Source organism: Microtus oregoni, unplaced genomic scaffold, assembly GCF_018167655.1.
Source record: "Microtus oregoni isolate MIOR12 unplaced genomic scaffold, Mior012 000050F_007, whole genome shotgun sequence".
Taxonomy (NCBI): Eukaryota; Metazoa; Chordata; class Mammalia; order Rodentia; family Cricetidae; genus Microtus; species Microtus oregoni.
Genome location: NW_024543231.1, coordinates 230,490 through 249,490, shown reverse-complemented (window position 1 = coordinate 249,490; position 19,001 = coordinate 230,490). Strand labels below are relative to the sequence as shown.

The 19,001-nt window shown below is 39.3% G+C and overlaps 1 protein-coding gene across 1 annotated transcript in view; it reads left to right on the top strand.

The window, feature by feature from the left end:
• The window catches only part of LOC121436922 (coagulation factor VIII-like), a 145,037-nt gene extending 137,109 nt beyond the window's left edge, over nucleotides 1–7,928 (top strand). Inside the window, exon 26 of the mRNA XM_041636819.1 lies at nucleotides 7,322–7,928. Coding sequence (XP_041492753.1) covers nucleotides 7,322–7,477 — 156 coding nt within the window. The 3' untranslated portion in view covers nucleotides 7,478–7,928. The remainder of the gene's footprint in view (nucleotides 1–7,321) is intronic.
• Nucleotides 7,929–19,001: the final 11,073 nt, after the last annotated feature.

Genomic DNA, 19,001 nt, shown 5'->3' with positions numbered 1-19,001 from the left:
CTGGTTCAGAGAAGAGAGTAGGACTATTGAACAATGGAGTAAGCTAGAGGTATGGGAATCTCCCAAGATCAACTTCTTGGGTAAAGAGATTATGATACTATGCAAATGCAATACCTAAAGGATGGTCACATCCTGGCTTTGTGCCATGCAGCAGCTTTGAATGCTTGGGACAGAATTTAAAAAATAGGAAAGAAGACTAAATAATTTACTAAAGTCATATAGGGCCCAAAAGAAACCTTCATGGACTTATTACAAAGATTGACATCAGCAGTAAATAGCATGATACCAAATTCAGAAACGAGACAAATAATACTTAAATCTCTGAATCTGAAAATGCCTATTCTCTATGCAAATGGATAATTAGGTCATTAAAAGCAAGATCAGCACTCTTGGAGGACTGGATGTGAGATACAATCAATATTGAATCTCATGACCATGATGATACTTGTATAAAAGACGTGATTTCCAGAGGTTTGAAGTAAAATTAAAATGTCAAGTGTGTTAATTATAGCAAGCAAGGTCACCTAAAAAGGGATGTAATGTAAACAAGGCATTCCTAGAAACAAAGATTTTTTTCTAAGCAGAATTCATTCAGAATGTCCCTCCATGCTGGATTATGCAGAAGGTGTAGCAAAGGCAGGCATTGGACTGATGAAGGTAGGTAAATAAAGGATATTCAAGGTAATCCTTTGCCATCTGGAAAGTCCTTGAAGGGCTTCTCACAGGCCCCTATGCCAAATCCAGTTCAATCATTTCCTGCCATCATAGATGAAACTCCCTCCCAGATCAATTAAAAAACTAATGCCTATTGTAAGAAACCATACTACTCTGGATAATAGAACAGCTATAGAAGAGAAAACTAAAATCAGGAGAAACCATAAAGTGAGATTTTGGCAAACTTCTATAAATGAACAAAGACCAATATTAAAAATACAAATAAATGGCATTGCCATTGAAGGTCTGGTAGACATGGGTGCAGATGTAACAATAATTTCACCAATATTTTGGCATCCAAATTGGCCTCTTCAGGAGGTTTTAGGGTTGGAATATTATATCATGTAAAACTGAGAACAAGATGGGTCAAATGTATAAGTATAGAGGCGGAATGACAGAGGAAAATTAAAGCCATGATTGCTAAGATAGCAATGATTTTTGTGGTGATATGATTTGTTACAGCAATAGAATACTCAGATTAACATTACCCCATTCTTAGAAACAAACCATAAGTTAACATATGTTTCTGGGAAAAAATACTACAAAATTTTATAAAGAATGGTTACTGACCAGTCAGGTTGTACACAAACAGGGCACAACAGCTGCTGCTATTTCAAAGGCACCAATAGTCCTGCCTTTAACATAGTTGACAGACAAACCTGTATGGGTTAAGCAATGGCCCTTAACAACTGAGAAATTGCAGGCTTTAGAACAGCTGGTACAGGAACAAGTAGATGCTCAGCATACTGAAGAATCAATCAGCCCTTGGAATTCTCCTATATTTGTTGTTTAAAAGAAATATGGAAAATGGTAACAGATCTAAGAGCTGTTAGTAGGGTGACTCAGCTAATGGGCTCTCTCAATCTGCAATTGATCTCTGCTATGAGATATGGTTCCCTCTTCTGGTATGCAGGCATACATGCAGGCAGAATACTGTATTCATAAAAAATAAATTAAAAAAACAGAAAATTTTGTCTTGTGGGGGATTACAGATTGCTCCCAAAAAATACAAAGAGGAGATTCTATTAATTATTTAGGCTGAGATAGGTTTACAAAAAATTAGACCCCAAAAGGTGCAAATTAGCAGAGATCAATTGCTGATTCTTAATGACTTTCAAAGATTGCTAGGAGACATTTTCCATCTATGCACCACTGTTGTGATAAAACCTGGTAAACTGATTAATTTAAACAAAACCATAGATAGTAACAAGGTCTTTAATGGTCCCAGGAAATTATCAGCTAAAGCTGAGAGAGAATTGGCTTTGATCTAAGAGAAATTACAGAAGACACATATGGATTGTGTGGATATGAATCTTAATTGCATTCTGGTCATATAACCCTCCAAACATTCCCCTACAGGAATTTTAATGCAGTGGGAAGATATTACCTTAGAATGTATCTTTTTACCACATAAGCTGAGTAAAAATTTAAAAACTTATGTGAAAAATGTCTCTGAGTTAATTCTAAAAAGAAAATTGAAACTTTGTCAATTAGAAAGAATAGACCCAGCAGAAATTATAGTACCTTTTCAAAGTTAATAATGCAGCATGCAGTCTACTTCTGGAGGTCTTTATCATCCCTTTCTGTTTATTCAACATATCCTTTAGAGTTTGATTTGCTCTTTCTATAATTGTCTGCCCTATAGGATTGTGTGGTATACCTGTAATATGCTTTATATTATAATAATCAAAAAACTGTTTTATTTTCTTAGAGTCATATCCAAGAGCATTGTCTGTATTCATTTGTACAGATATACCTATGATCACCATAAATTCTGGCAAATGTGTAACTACCAAATCAACCTTTTATAAACTCAAAGCAGTTACCCATTGAAAACCTAAATTGGTACTAATGGTGAGGTGTATGTATTTTTGTTTTTCAAATTTTATAAAATGGAACACATGCATCTGCCAGATGTCATTCTTTTGTGTAACCTTGGGGTTACTTCCTGTAGGTAGTGTGTTTGGTTGTATAAAAAACAAGTAGGACATTTCTTTATAATTTCCTTGGCTTCTTGACACATGATGGAAAATCTTTTTTTAAACCTTTGCTATTGGGGTTGGAGAGATGGCTCAGCGGTTAAGAGCACTGACTGCTCTTCCAGAGGACCCAGGCTCAATTCCCAGCACCCACATGGCAGCTCACAACTGTCTGAAAATGCAGTTCCAAGAGATCTGACACCTTCACACCAATGCACATAAAATAAAGTTAAATAAATAATTAAAAATTTTTAAAAACCTTTGCTATTGATACAATATATTTTTATGAAATTATGAGACCTTTAGCACATTTCCAAACAATAATTGATCAATTTATGCATTACCTTGTGCTAGACAACCTGGCTCACACATATGAGATTGGATGTGTGTGAGATTGGATATATATGGTATGATTCCTATTCCTGATTGTATCTTGTAACTGAATAAGTAATAAAGTCAATTTGATATCGTCTGGTATTAATTCAGTGGTTTCAATATGCAATAAAAACACTTTCTACATATGGACAGTATGCTGCTCTAATTGGACAAGCAGGACACAAAAGAGAGTGATTGCCAAACATTGTAAAAACAAGGCAAAACAGTTCTTCTAAAGAAATCCTGTACAGCTCGCTAGGCCTAGATGTAGGGGGGAGGGCCTTGGACTTCCCACAGGGCAGGATTCCTGGCCCTTTCTCAAGCAGGGCAGGAGAGGGAGGAGGGGGTGTGGGGGAGCAGGAGGGAATTGGGAGGAGGGAAGAAAGTGTAAATAATTGAATGGAAAAATAAAAAATTTTTAAAAAAGAAATCCTGCTTTATAGAAAAGTCTGTTGACTATTGTAGGCCTTAGGCTTAAGATGAATGCCCCAACCTTGAAAAGGAAGTTTGGGTAACTGTTCAGGCAGCCATCTATTTCTGTCATTTCTCACATTTTTTGGAAGTTGCTTTCTTGCACTTCCTGCTTACTCAGTTAATAATATTTCCCTCTCTGATCTCTGAAGGAGCTGAAGACTAGATAGTTATAGTTTTCATTGTTTACCAGACTCATAAAAGAAACTCACTAAAGAGGTGTAAGTGTAAAAAGTGGAGAGACATTAAAACATAATTTGATAATGCAAATTAATAGGGAAAGTGAATTAGGTACAAACTTTTAGACTCATTAAGATATGGTGTGGGAGGTCCTTCTGTCTATGTGTTCTTTTTATTGGTTAATGAATAAAGAAACTGGCTTGGCCTATAGCAAGGTAGATATTAGGCAGGGAAAACTAAGCCAAATGCTGGGAGAAAGGAGGTGGAGTCAGCGAGAAGCCATGGAGCCACCACCAGAGATAGACATGCTGGAACCTTGCCAGAAGGCCATGAACCTCATGAAAAAATATAAAATAATGGAGATGGGTTAGTTAAGATGTAAGAGCTAGCTAGCAATATGCTTAAGTAATTGGCCAAGCAGTGATTTAATTAATACAGTTTCTATTTGGTTATTTTGGGGCTGAGGAGCCAGGAACCAACAAGCAGCCTCCTTACAACAAATTGGTGCTCCAATGTGGTCAGCTATATCTACGTAAAACCTGAGAGGGCTTGGAAAGGAATCTAGACACTAAAAAACAAAGTTTAGCTGCATTTTTTTCCCAAATGGGCTTTGCTTGCTGGCAGCATTCTGTGGCTCCATTAAGAGAGGTCTTACTGATTTCATGATAGTAGAAAAAAAGCCATGTCATTTTGAAATGGCAGCTTCCTGGGCCATGCTTCCAATATGAACTCTGACGAGGTCTGGCTATGGAGCATTTAAATGGATTTTGTGAGCAGAGTGCTGCAACTTGCTTAATGGAAATTAGATCCTCTGTGTGCCTAAAAATGGGGCAATATGCATGACTCTCAGAAGCAGAAAACATGTCTCCACCATGCTGGACTGCATGGAGCTAGCAGGCAGGACTGTGGAGTTGGTCTTAGCAATGCCCACTTACATTAAATAAAAAAGTTCTCCTGGTCCAAAGATAATTACAAATATGCAATAAAGACAATTTCAGACATAAAAGACCCCTAAATGGGTCACAGTGTGTTATAAAAATGTACATAGTCTTGGGAGAGAGAAGATAAATAGTATAGAGAGTTATAAAATGAAGTAAATGGTTTAGAAAAAAATAAAATGAAGTATTTAAAGAGACAGAGTACAGACAGTCATAGATTAAAGGAGTAAAGATAATAAAATAAATATTTAAAAGTAATAGAGTAAAAAAATAATAAGCCACATAAAGATGGAAAAGACAGAGTCTGGATTGTGAACTCAAGAAATCAGACAGTAAAATTCTAAATAACCCAATTAAAAAATGGGGTACTGAACTAAAAAGAGAATTCTCAACAGAAGAATTTCAAATGACCAAAAGATACTTAAGGAAATGTTCAACTTCCTTAGCTATCAGGAAAATGCAAATCCATACAACTCTGAGATACCTGTCAGAATGGCTAAGATCAAAACCACTAATGATAGTTTATGCTGGAGAGGATGTGGAGTAAGGGGAACACTCCTCCATTGCTGGTGGCAATGCAAACGTGAACAACCACTTTGGAAATCAGTATGGAAGCTTCATACTACAAAAGCATTTGTTCAGCTATGTTCATAGCAGCATTATTTGTAATAGCCAGAACCTGGAAACATTCTAGATGCCCCTCAACTGAAGAATGGATAAAGAAAGAAAACATGGCACATCTACTCAGCGCTAAAAAAAAAAAAAAAGAAAAAATGACATCTTGAATTTTGTATGCAAATAGATGGAATTAGAAAACACTATCCTGAGTAAGGTAACCCAGACCCAATAAGATGAATATGATATGTACTCACTCATAAGTAGATACTAGCTATAAACAAAGGGCATTGAGTGTATAGTTCATGACCCTAGAGAAACTAAGTAATAAGGTGAACTCAAAGAAAAACATATATGGACTCACCTGGGGGTTGGAGAGAGACAGGGTCACCTGACAGGGTTGGGAACATGGGAGCAGGGGGTAGAGGAAGGGGGAGAGGGAAGAAGGGGAGGGTTGAGGAGAACTTGAGGGAATGGGATGGTTGAGATGGAGGGGGGACAGATATGAGAGCAAGAAGAGGGATATCTTGATTGGGGGAGCCATTATGACGTTGGCAAGAAACATGGCTCTAGAGAAATTCCTGGGAATCCACAAGGATGGCCCTAATTAAGACCCTAGGCAATAGAGGGGAGGGTGCTCAAACTGGTATTGCCCTGTATTCAGATTGATTATTATCTTAAATATCACCATAGAACCTTAGTCCAGCAACAAATGGAAACAGAGTCAGAGTCCCACATCAGAGCACTGGACTGAGATCTCAAGGGCCAGTTGAAGAGTAGAAGTAATGAGAATATGAGCAAATATGTCAAGACCATGAGGGGTTCATCCACTTAAGCAGTTTACCTGGGCTAATGGGAGCTCACCAACTCCAGCAGGACTGGGAAGGAACAAGCATAGGACCAAGCTAGTCTCTCTGAATGTGGTTGACAGTTGTATGGCTGGGGCAGACTGAGGGGCCACTGGCAGTGGCACTGGGATTTGTCTCTGCTGCATGTACTGGCTTTTTGGGATCCTAGTCTCTTTGGATGTATACCTTACTCAGCCTAGTTTTAGTAGGGAGGGCCTTGGACCTTCCACAGGGTAAGGTGCCTTGCCCTTTCTTTGGATTGGAGGAGGTAGGGTAGGAGGGTGTGTGGAGGGGATGGGAGGAGGGGAGGGGGTGGGAATTTGGATTGGTATTTTTTTTAAATCTAATAAAATAAAAGAAAAAACGAGACACAGTACAGACAGTCATAGATTAAAGGAGTAAAGATAATAAAATAAATATTAAAAAGTAATAGAGTAAAAAATAAGCCACATAAAGATGGAAAATATGTAGAGAGTGTGGATTGTGAATATTATTGTGTTTTCTTTGAAGTTTTTGACTGTGAACTTACTTTGGGTGACTTTCCAGGCAGCAAGATGTCTCTGTCAATTCTAGAGTACTAGAAGTAGTTTACAACGCCCTTTCATTTCCTCAACTATAACTGGCTTACAAGTGGACTTAACCCCAAAATCTCAATGTGGCAAGACACCTTAGACTTTCTCCCAACTTTCTATCTAACATGTGTGAAACCAGCATATATGAATAATAACAGTACTTAACATTTGTTGAAAGTTTACTCTATACTCATCTTATAATAACAAATTCAGTGTCTGTGGCATCAACTAGTTGAGTCTCGACTCCAACTTTCAGATTACCTGACAACATACAAATTCAGGCAAAGTATTTTGTTTCATTTAGATTTTTTGGACATGGGTGAAACTATTTCAGATATAAGGCATAGCTAGAGTAGTTCTACATAGCAGGTAAGTAGGTGGATCTCAATTCTACAAGTCAAAACAACTTTTTGGCCCATGAATTCACCTAATTGCCCAGAGTTCAATCTTAAAATGCTAAAAGCCAATTGAAGTAAGTCACTCATATGTTGTGATAAGCATTGTGACAGATGCAAAAAGGGGAAAGAACAAGAAGAAACTGAACTTGAGGCTTCTAGCAAAAATTTGGTGGTATAAATGGTATTTCTGTCTTGTCAGTCAGTTAATAAATACTGTCTATCCTCTTTTAGGTTTTTCGGGGGAATCAGGATGCATCCACACCTATGGTAAATTCTCTAGACCCACCATTACTCACTCGATATCTTCGAATTCACCCCCAGGTCTGGGAGCACCAAATTGCTCTGAGGCTTGAGATTCTGGGATGTGAAGCCCAACAGCTGTACTGAAGAGGCTTCTGCATCCTCTGCTTGCTACCCTTTGCCTCCTTCTTCAGTTCCAGGATTGGCTTAGTCAGTGTGTTATTGCTGTGAAGACTAACCATGACCATGGCAACTCTTATCAAAGAAAGCATTTGAGACTTGCTTAGAATTTCAGAGGTTTACTCCATTATCATGGTGGGGTGCATAATACCTTGTAGGCAGACATAGTGCTGGAGAAGTAGTGAAGAGTTGATGTGGGATTCCCTTCTGTATGCTGTGAATATGTTTTGATACCATTGGTTAATTTTTTTAAAGGCTGTTTCAGCCTATAGCAGGGCAGAATATAGCTAGATTGCAAGAGATATAGAGTGAGAGTAGGTGGAGTCAGGGAGATGCCATATAGCCACTGAAGGAGAAAGACACCCAAAAACCTTACTGGTAAACCTCCAGCCTCATAGTAGAATACAAAATAATAGAAATGGGCTAATTTAAGATGTAATAAGAAGCCTGAACTAATAAACTGAGCAATGTTTTATTTAATATAGTTTCTGTGTGATTATTTTGGGCCTGGGTGGCCAGAAACAAACAAACAGCCTCTGCCTACAGAGAGTTCTACATCTGGATCCACAGACTGCAGGAAGAGAGAGAGATTGGGCCTAGAATGGACTTTTTAACCCTCAAAGTTCACCCCCAGTGACACACTTTCTACAACATGGCACAACTACTTCAACAAAACCACACCATCTAATCTTTCTTTGTAGTTCCATTCCCTGATGACTAAGAATTCACAAATATGAGCCTATGAGGGCCATTCTTCAAGGATATTTCCTCACCAATTCAATGACAGCATCCCTTCTCAGGTTTCCACATTTATACTGACACACACTGTTCATGCCACTATTAAACCGCCACACTGATTTCCACAGTGGTTGCACAAGTTTGCATTCCCACCAGCAATGGACGGGTGTGCCCCTTACTCCACAACCTCTCCAGCAAAGGCTATCATTGGAGTTTTGGATTTTAGCCATTCTGACAGGTGTAAGATGGTATCTCAAAGTTGTCTTGATTTGCATTTCCCTGATTGCTAAGGAGGTTGAGCATGAACTTAAGTGTCTTTTGGCCATTTGAACTTCTTCTGTTGAGAATTCTCTGTTCAGTTCAGTGCCCCATTTTTTAATTGGGTTAATTAGCATTTTAAAGTCTAGTTTCCTGAGTTCTCTATATATTTTGGAGATCAGACCTTTGTCTGTTGCGGGGTTGGTGAAGATCTTCTCCCACTCAGTAGGTTGCCTTTTTGTCTTAGTGACAGTGTCCTTTGCTTTACAGAAGCTTCTCAGTTTCAGTAGGTCCCATTTATTCAATATTGCCTTTAATGTCTGTGCTGCTGGGGTTATACATAGGAAGCAATCTCATGTGCCCATATGTTGTAGGGTACTTCCCACTTTCTCTTTTATCAGGTTCAGTGTGTTCAGATTGATATTGAGGTCTTTGATCCATTTGGACTTGAGTTTCGTGCATGGTGATAAAAATGGGTCTATTTTCATTCTTCTACAGGTTGACATCCAGTTATGCCAGCACCATTTGTTGAAGATGCTTTCTTTCTTCCATTGTATACTTTTAGCTCTTTTATCGAAAATGAGGTGTTCATAGGTTTTTGGGTTGAAATCCGGGTTTTCTATTCGATTCCATTGGTCGACTTCTCTGTTTTTATGCCAGTACCACACTGTTTTCATTACTGTAGCTCTGTAATAGAGTTTGAAGTCAGGGATGGTGTTGCCTCCAGAAGTTCCTTTATTGTATAAAATTGTTTTGCCTATCCTGGATTTTTTGTTTTTCCATATAAAGTTGATTATTTTTATTATTTAATTTATTTATTTATTAAAGATTTCTGCCTCCTCCCCACCACCGCCTCCCATTTCCCTCACCCTCCCCCAATCAAGTCCCCCTCCCTCATCAGCTCAAAGAGCAATCAGGGTTCCCTGACCTGTGGGAAGTCCAAGGACCACCCACCTCCATCCAGGTCTAGTAAGGTGAGCAATCCAAACTGCCTAGGCTCCCCCAAAGCCAGTACGTGCAGTAGGATCAAAATTGTCCTCTCAAGATCTGTGAAGAATTTTGATGGGACCTTGATGGGGATTGCATTGAATCTATAAATTGCCTTTGGTAGAATTGCCATGTTTACTATGTTGATCGTTCCAATCCAAGAGCAAGGGAGATCTTTCTGTTTTCTGGTATCCTCTTCAATGTCTTCCTTCAAAGACATAAAGTTCTTGTCAAATAGATCTTTCACTTCCTTGGTTAGAGTTACCCCAAGATATTTTATGCTGTTTGTGGCTATTGTGAAAGGTGATGCTTCTCTGATTTTCCTCTCTGCCTTTTATCCTTTGTGTATAGGAGGGATACTGATTTTTTGGAGTTGATCTTGTATCCTGCCACATTACTAAAGGTGTTTACCAGCTGTAGGAGTTCTTTGGTGGAGTTTTGGGGGTCACTTATGTACACTATCATATCATCTGCAAATAACGAAAGTTTAACTTCTCCTTTCCAATTAGATTCCCCTTGATCCCCTTATGTTGTCTTATTGCTATTGATAGAACATCAAGCACTATATTGAAGAGGTATGAAGAGAGTTGACAGCCTTGTCGTGTTCCTGATTTTAGTGGGATGGCTTTGAGTTCCTCTCCATTTAATTTGATGTTAGCTGTTGGCTTGCTGTATATAGGCAGACGAGGGGGGGATAGGAAGAGAGAAGAGGTATCGGGCAGTATAGCCCCTGCAGGATGACCAGGAAGTGTAGGAGGGATGAGGAACGTCTGAGTTCCCTGTTCCGAGCTGCTGCCAAACTCACTCACCCCAATGGTGGTTCTCCCGGTGCCCAGATTGGATCTCCATGCTGCTTGGGTAGCTCGTAAACAAAGGGCCTACCTTGCTTGCTGCATGCAGGCTACTGAGACAAAGGAACTACTGCCCTCCTGGTTGCCCTCCTGATTCGGATTGGGTCCCTGTCCCAGCGCACGCCAGAACAGGCTGAGCTGGGAGATGTTATGTGGCCAAAGAGAGAAGGGAGGCAGACGAGGGGGTGGGGGTTCTGGATGCAAGCTGGGCAGGATAGGAAGAGAGAGGAGGTATCGGGCAGTATAGCCCCTGCAGGATGCTCATCCATTTCTTTAAGGGAGTTTTTCACCTCCTGTTTAAGGGCCTCTATCACTTTCATAAAGTCAATTTTTTTCTACTTCTTCTTGATTAAGGTGTAATGTCCTCCTGTTGTGTGGTCGCTGGGTTCTGGTGGTTTCATGTTGTTTTTCAGATTGTTGGGTGAATTCTTGCATTGGTGCCTGCCCATCTCTTCCTCCGAATGGTCCCCTATGGATCTTCTTTTACAGGATCAGGTCTCCTTGCCCACTGATGTACCTTCCCAGTGATGGCTCTCCCCAGTGATGGCTCTCCTGGTGCCGAGATCAGATCTCCATACTGGTCGGGTAGCTCGTAAACAAAGGGCCTACCTTGCTTGCTGCAGGCAGGCTATTGAGACAAAGGAACTACCACCTGGCTGGTTACCCTCATGACTTGGTCCCAGCGCCCAAACAAGCTGAGCTGGGTGATGTTATGTGCCCGAAGAAGGGAGGGAGGTGGGGGGGTCTGGATGCAAGCTGGGTGGGATAGGAAGAGAGAGGCAGTATCCGGGGAGTATAGCCCCTGCAGGAAGACCAGGAAGTATAGGGGGATGCGAAACGTCTGAGTTCTGTGTAAGGGGCTGCTGCCGAGGGTCCGAAAATCACTCACCCCAGTGATGGCTCTCCTGGTGCCGAGATCAGATCTCCTATCATAACTTTTTAACAGATTTTGATTGTCAATTTCAACAGCATGAATCCTTTTAGATAATCTATCAGTACCCTTTTTTAGGATTCATAACTCATTGACATGAATTGAATTGAAATGGATTAAATTGACATGAATTGTCTGTCAAATTAAGGTTGTCATTATTAATAGTATATATCCTTTCAGCTAAAGATGGTATTCTTCCTAAAAGTTTCTCATTATTTTATGCTGTTATCAAACCATTCCTTTAGGAATATTATATGTAGAACAAAGCTAATAGCTGCCATGATCACAGAAATATATGTACTAGGTAGTTCATATAGCTCTTGCAGTATTCCATCTATAGTAGAAAAATAAGGTTGTTAAATTCCTGGATGGTGGTATTGTCTGCAATTATCTTGGGGTTGGTTTATGATTTTAAAATTTATTTATTTATTAATCAAATTACTTGCCTCCATTGTAATTTTCAGAAAATTGTTGTAGGTGTAATAACCTTTATTGGCCAGCAGGTGTAGCAATTGCAGCAGAAAGGCAGGTTCTAGATCAGCATCTGAATAACCTGAGACTTAATTACTAACAAATTTAGTTGCTTACTTAAGAGCAGCACATCAGTATATGGAGAAGTTTTGAGTTGGGCAGAATATCAAGGAACCCAGAGCTTTTGGGCAGTCATGAGTCGCAAGGTTACTAGCTGGAGCTCGGGCCAGGCATTTGTGAATCCGACCTGGGAACACAAGCCAGAGCACCCACTACTCCCGGAGTCAGAGCTCGGTCTGATCAGTACAGGACTGGCAGAAGCCAGAGAAGCCACAGAGGAGTTTTGGCAAAAAGCCACAGGCAGCAATAAGTCAGTCACTTAGTAGGCAGGACCAAGCCAGGCGGGTGCACCAAGTCACAGCTTGGAGGACCAGTCAAACAGTATGAAGTTGAATGCCAGAGGGGTTCTTCAGCTGCAGAGGGGTAGTTCAACTGTGTGGGGCTGAAGAAGGCCTCAGGCGGGGGTCTGAGCAGGGCCCGACAATGGCGTGAACTCTGGCCACTTGGGTGCCAATTTGTTGGCATACAAATGAGTTCCACAATAAGCCCCCAAATTGAGTATAACTTAGGTTTCTTTCTTTTTGGTTTTTTTTTTTTTTGGTTTTTTGAGACAGGGTTTCTCTGTGGCTTTGGAGCCTGTCCTGGAACTAGACCAGGCTGGTCTCCAACTCACAGAGATCCGCCTGCCTCTGCCTCCCGAGTGCTGGGATTAAAGGTGTGTACCACCATCGCCCGGCTTAACATAGGTTTCTTTATCTGGGAATAAACTCACAGAAAGAGTATCTGCAGTCCTCTGCATTTGTTTGGTAGTGGAACTGAATCCAGCAGCCAAGAGACCTGTGTACGCTTTTCATCTGCATTTATAGTACATGAGACCATGTCCAAAGCGGGCTAGTATCTTAAAGGCTATTGGCTGAAGGAGTTCCCATAGCACCAGTGATGTGGGATGTCCTTCTGTATATGTGTTGCTCTTATTGTTTAGTTACTAAAGCTTCTTTGGCCCATAGCAGGGCAGAATACTGTCAGACTAGAAGAGATATATAGAGAGAGTAGGTGGAGTCGTGTAACTGCTGAAGGAGACAGAGACTGGGCCCCATAAGCCACAGCCTTGTCCTGATACACAGATTAATAGAAATGGGTTAATTTAAGATGTAAGAGCTAGCTTAAAAAGTGCCTGAGACATTGGTCAAACAATGTTGTACTTAATACAGTTTCTGTGTCATTATTCAGGTCTGGACAGTCAGAAAATGAATGAGCAGTCTCTGTTTACAAATATACTGCAACAAGAAATAATATAATTTATGAGAGAGGAAATAAGATCAAAAGTGGAACTTCAGTCTGTGAGGAGAACCAATAGAAAGATGGGACATGAGAAGTTGCTATTTAGAAATGAAGAAAAAGAAAGAGAAGTGAGATGGGGAAGAAGGAAGGAAGAAAGGAAAGAAGGAATAGCTTCTGAGGAAAAGATAAAACTGGCTGATAATATCTCATTGGCAACAATGGAAGCCAGATTAGAGTGGAATAGCTTCAATGTACTATAAAGAAATAACTTTTGACCTGAAATTTCAAGAATATTTGGTACCATAGACAGCTCAGGCAGTACAGTGCTTGCCTTGCAAGTATAAGCATCTGAGTTTGATCCCCAGAATTTGCATTAAGAGAAAAAGGTGGGCATAGAGGCTTGTGCTTGTAACCTGTGCTTGGGAGGTAGGGAAAGAGGATCTCTGTGGCTTACTGGCAAATCAGCCTAACCTACTTGATGAGTTTCAGGCTAGCAGTACATGTTGTCTCAAAAACTCAAGTGGATGGTCCATGAGGATTGACACTCAAGGTTGTCCTTCCGCTCCTCCAGCCAATAGCCGCTGAGATACCAGCCCATTGGGGCATGGTCTCTCTCTCTCTCTTTAAAAAAGCGGCCACTTCCCTCTCTCTCTCTCTCTCTCTCTCTCTCTCTCTCTCTCTCTCTCTCTCTCTCTCTCTCTCTCTCTCTTTGCTTCCTGCTCCGTTTCCGGCGACTAGACTCCTTTCTGATTGTGCAGAGGGCTGTTGTCTGGGACGGTGATCTGTAAGTTTTTTCCCCTTTAAATAAATAACCATTCTATTAATCATAATTCTAAACTGGTGTGGGATTGTTTTTGACTTACGCCTTCGCCTTCATTGCCCTATGACCTATACACAGGCATACACACATGTGCACTTGCACAAGCATGAACATTCATACACATACAAGGTAGAAAGCATTGATGCAATATACCCATGTCAAGAAGTGAAATATAAAGACTTGAGTTATATTTATTTTTCCTTTCCACTGTTATGAAAAAGAAAGACTTGCAGGTACAAACTGTAAAACAATTTCTATAGTTCTATAGTTTTACATTTGAGTTAACTGAATTTTTATTTGCATTTGAAAGTGATACTAAAATAGGTTTGAACAGTAAAGCTCTGCTAATAAATTGAAATTGTTAAAATTTATTTACTAGATTAGGGATGAACCAACTAACTATCTCAACATTTTCTTTCCTTCTTCACAATTAGTTTTAGGATGAATGTCTGATTGATACAAGAAAATAGCAGAAATAAGAAAGGAAAGCATAGAGTCTTTAGTTTTTTATTATCTTTGACTATTATTGCCCTATTGTGGTTCAAAGTAGTCTTTTGTGCCATACTCCCTTTGAATCTTTCTGAATTCCTATATTCATGGGCTTTCTGAACTCCATGTACAAACTGTCACAAAACATGGAAGAGAACATGCTAACTGTATTTATTTACTTTGTTCATATTTGTGCTCCACTGAACCATCAAATTTCCCTAAAAAACATGAAGTCAATTATAGAATCATTAGAACTTTCAACACAGTGGTATCAGAACACTAATGCAAGTACAAGTTATCTCTTCAGTGATCACCTATTGTAGAATATTATTTTAACTATGTAAGGTTGTGTTACATTTCCTTTTGCTGTGGGATATTACTTTAACTGTGTAAAAGTGTGTTATTTTTTATGCTATATTTGTTTAATTGTGAAAAAATGTGTTGCATTTGTTTCATTTTGCCTGCCTAAGGCATCTGATTGGTCTAATAAAAAGCTGAATGGCCAATAACTAGGCAGATAAAGGATAGGAGGGGCTGGTAGGAAGAAGGACTAATTAGGAGGTAAAATCTAGACTCAGGAGGAGAAGAATGAAGAAGAGAGAATGATGGAGATGCCCAGGACAAGAAACTAGGCAGCCTCAGCTAGACAGACAGACATAAGAAGCAGTGAAAGTAAGATATACAGGAAAAAAAATGAAAAGTGCTAAGGAAAAAGGAGATGGAGAGAAACAGGTTAATTTGATTTAAAAGAGATAGCTAGAAAAGAACTCATCTAAGGCTGAGCATTCAAAACTAGTAATAAGTCTGCATGTTGTGATTTGGGAGCTGGTTGGTGGCCTAAAAGAAAAAAAAAGTCTGGTACAGTCCCCAATATTCAAAAGCACTCAGCTAATTAACTGAAAAATTCCTGACCTAGAGGAACTATAAGATAATAAATGCTTGGCCTGCCTTTTCATCTGCAAGGTCCTTGGAAACCTGCAAGAGACCCTGATCCCGTGCTGAGGGGACCAGAAAGGTGAGTCGGTGGCCACATGCCCTGACAGCTAGAAGTGCCACTCTCTGGGACCTTACCAGGGAGACAGAATCCAGGTCCCCCCAATTCCCTTAGCTTTTCTGGCCATCCAGTGAGGTGTGTTCCTGCTGCTGGCTTTCTTTATCCCATCCCACCCTGCCCCCAAGCCCGCCTTTTCCTCTGCAAGGTCCTTGGAATCCTGCAAAAGACCCTGTTCCCTTGCTGAGGGGATTGATTGGAGAGCCCGCGATGGTGATCTTTAAACAGGAAGTAAAAAAAAACTCCCTGAAAGTTAGAAGAAATTAATAAATCCCTCAAAGATACCCAAGAAAACCAAGAAAAAGAAATCAAACAGGTAAATGATACAGTTCAAGACTTAAAGACAGAAATGGAGGTAATAAAGAAAACACAAACACGGGGATGGCTGGATATGGAAAATCTGGGTAAGTGAACAGAACTACAGAGACAAGTATAACTAACAGAATACAAGAGATAGAAGAAAGAATCTCAGATGCTGAAGATACTATAGAGGAAATAGACTCATTGATCAAAGAAAACATTAAATCCAACAAATTATTAACACAAAACATCCAGAAAATCTGGGACACCATGAAAAGACCAAACCTAAGAATAACAGAGGGAAAAGAAGAAGAACTCCAGCTCAAAGGCCCAGAAAATATATTCAACAAAATTATAGAAGAAAACTTTCCAAACCTAAAGAAGGATATTACTATGAAGGTACAAGAAACTTACAAAACACCAAATAGACTGGATAAAACAAATACATCCCCTCACCATATAATAATCAAAACACAAAACATACAGAATAAAGAAAGACTATTATGAGCTGCAATGGAAAAAGGTCAAGTAACATATAAAGGGAAACTTATCAGAATTACACCTGACTCCTCAATGGAAATCATGAAAATCAGAAGGTCCTAGACAGATGTGCTGCAGACACTGAGAGACCACGGATGCAGGCCCAGACTACTATTCCCAGCAAAGCTTTCTTTCACCATTGATGGAGAAAACAAAATATTCAATGACAAAAACAGATTTAAACAATACATATCCATAAACCCAGCCTTACAGAAAGTACTAGAAGGAAAATTCCAACCCAAAGAAGCCAACAACACCCACAATAGCACAGACATCAGACAACCCTCTGACAACACAACTCAAAGGAGGGAAACACACAAAACACTACTACCAAAAAATAACCGGGGTTAACAACCAATGGTCATTAATATTGCTTAATATCAATGGACTCAATTCACCTATAAAAAGGCACAGGTTAAGAGAATGGATACAAAAACAGGATCCAACATTCTGCTGTTTACAAGAAACACACCTCAAGCTCAAAGACAGACATTACCTCAGAGTAAAGGGTTGGAAAATACTTTTCCAATCAAACGGACCTAAAAAGCAAGTAGGTGTGGCTCTCCTAATATCTAACAAAACTGATTTCAAATTAAAATCAATTAGAAGAGATGGAGAAGGACACTTTATAACAGGAACTTCATCAAGATGAAGTCTCAATCCTGAATATCTATGCCCCTAATATAAAAGCACCCACATATGTAAAAGAAACATTACTAAAACTCAAATCACACATCAAACAATACACTCTAATAGTAGGAGATTTCAGCGCTCCTCTCTCACCAATGGACAGGTCAACCAGACAGAAACTTAACAGAGAAATAAGAGAACTAACAGATGTAATGAATCAAATGGACTTAACAGACATCTATAGAACATTCACCCAAACAGGAAAGAATATACCTTCTTCTCAGCATCTCATGGAACCTTCTTAAAAATTGATCACATACTCGGTAAAAAAGCAAACATCCACAGATACAAAAAAATTATAGTAACCACCTGTGTCTTATTGGATCAACATGGAATAAAGTTAGAATTCAACATCAATACTACCCCCAGAAAGCCTACAAACTCATGGAAACTGAACTGTCAACTACTGAACCACCCCTGGGTCAAGGAAGAAATAAAGAAAAAAAATTAAAGTCTTCCTTGAATTCAATGAAAATAAAGACACAACATACCCAAACCTATGGGACACTACGAAAGCAGTGCTAAGAGGAAAGTTCATAGCACTAAGGGCCCACATAAAGAAAATGGAAAAAGCTCACATTAGAGACTTAACAACACACCTGAAAACTCTAGACAAAAAAGAAGCAGACTCACCCAGGAGGAAATAATCAAACTGAGGGCTAAAATCAACAAAATAGAAACACAGAAAACAACCCAAAGAATTAATGAAATAAAGAACTGGTTTTTTTTTTTTAGAAAATCAACAAGATTGACAAACCCCTATCTAAAGTAATCAAAAGTCAGAGAGAGAGAGAGAGAGAGAGAGAGAGAGAGAGAGAGAGAGAGAGAGAGAGAGAGAACCCAAATTAAAAAAAATCAGAAGTGAAAACGGGGACATAACAACAGACACTGGGTAAATTCAGAGAACCGTTAGGTCTTACTACAAAAGCCACAAAATTGGAAAATGTAAAAGAAATGAACAATTTTTTAGATAAATATCATATACCAAAATTAAATCAAGACCAGGTGAGCAATTTAAACAGACCTGTAAATCCTGAGGAAATAGAAGCTGTCATCAAAAACCACTCAACCAAAAAAAAAAGTCCAGGGCCAGATGGTTTAAGTAAAGAATTCCACCAGAACTTCCACGAAGAGCTAATACCTATACTCCTCAATGTGTTCCACAAAATAGAAACAGAAGGAACATTGCCAAACTCTTGTTATGAAGCTACAGTTACCCTGATACCAAAACCACAAAAGGCTCAACCAAGAATGAGAATTACAGACCAATCTCACTCATGAACATCGATGCAAAAATCTCATTAAAATAGTGGCAAACCGAATCAAAGAACACATCAAAAAATCATCCATTATGATCAAGTAGGCTTCATCCCAGAGAGGCAGGGCTATTTCAACATATGAAAATCTATCAATAAAATCCATCATATAAATAAACTGAAGGAAAAAAAAACATATGATCACTTCACTAGATGCCAAAAAAGCATTGGACAAAATTCAACACCCCTTTATGATAAAGGTCTTGGAGAGATTAGGGATACAAGGTTCATATCTAAATATAATAAAAGCAATATACAGCAAGCCGACAGCTAACATCAAATTAAATGGAGAGAAATTCAAAGCCATTCCACTAAAATCAGGAACAAGACAAGGATGTCCACTCTCGCCATACCTCTTCAATATAGTGCTTGAAGTTCTAGCAATAAGACAACATAAGGAGATCAAGGGGATTCGAATTGGAAAGGAAGAAGTCAAACTTTTGTTATTTTCAGATGATATGATAGTGTACATAAGTGACCCCAAAAACTCTACCAGAGAACTCCTACAGATGATAAATACCTTCAGTGATGTGGCGAGATACACGATCAACTCAAAAAATTCAGTAGCCCTCCTATACACAAAGGATAAAGAAGCTGAGAGGAAAATCAAAGAAACATCACTTTTCACAATTGCATAAAGTATCTTTAAGGTAACACTAACCAAGAAACTGAAAGACCCATTTGATGAGAACTTTAAGTCTTTGAAGA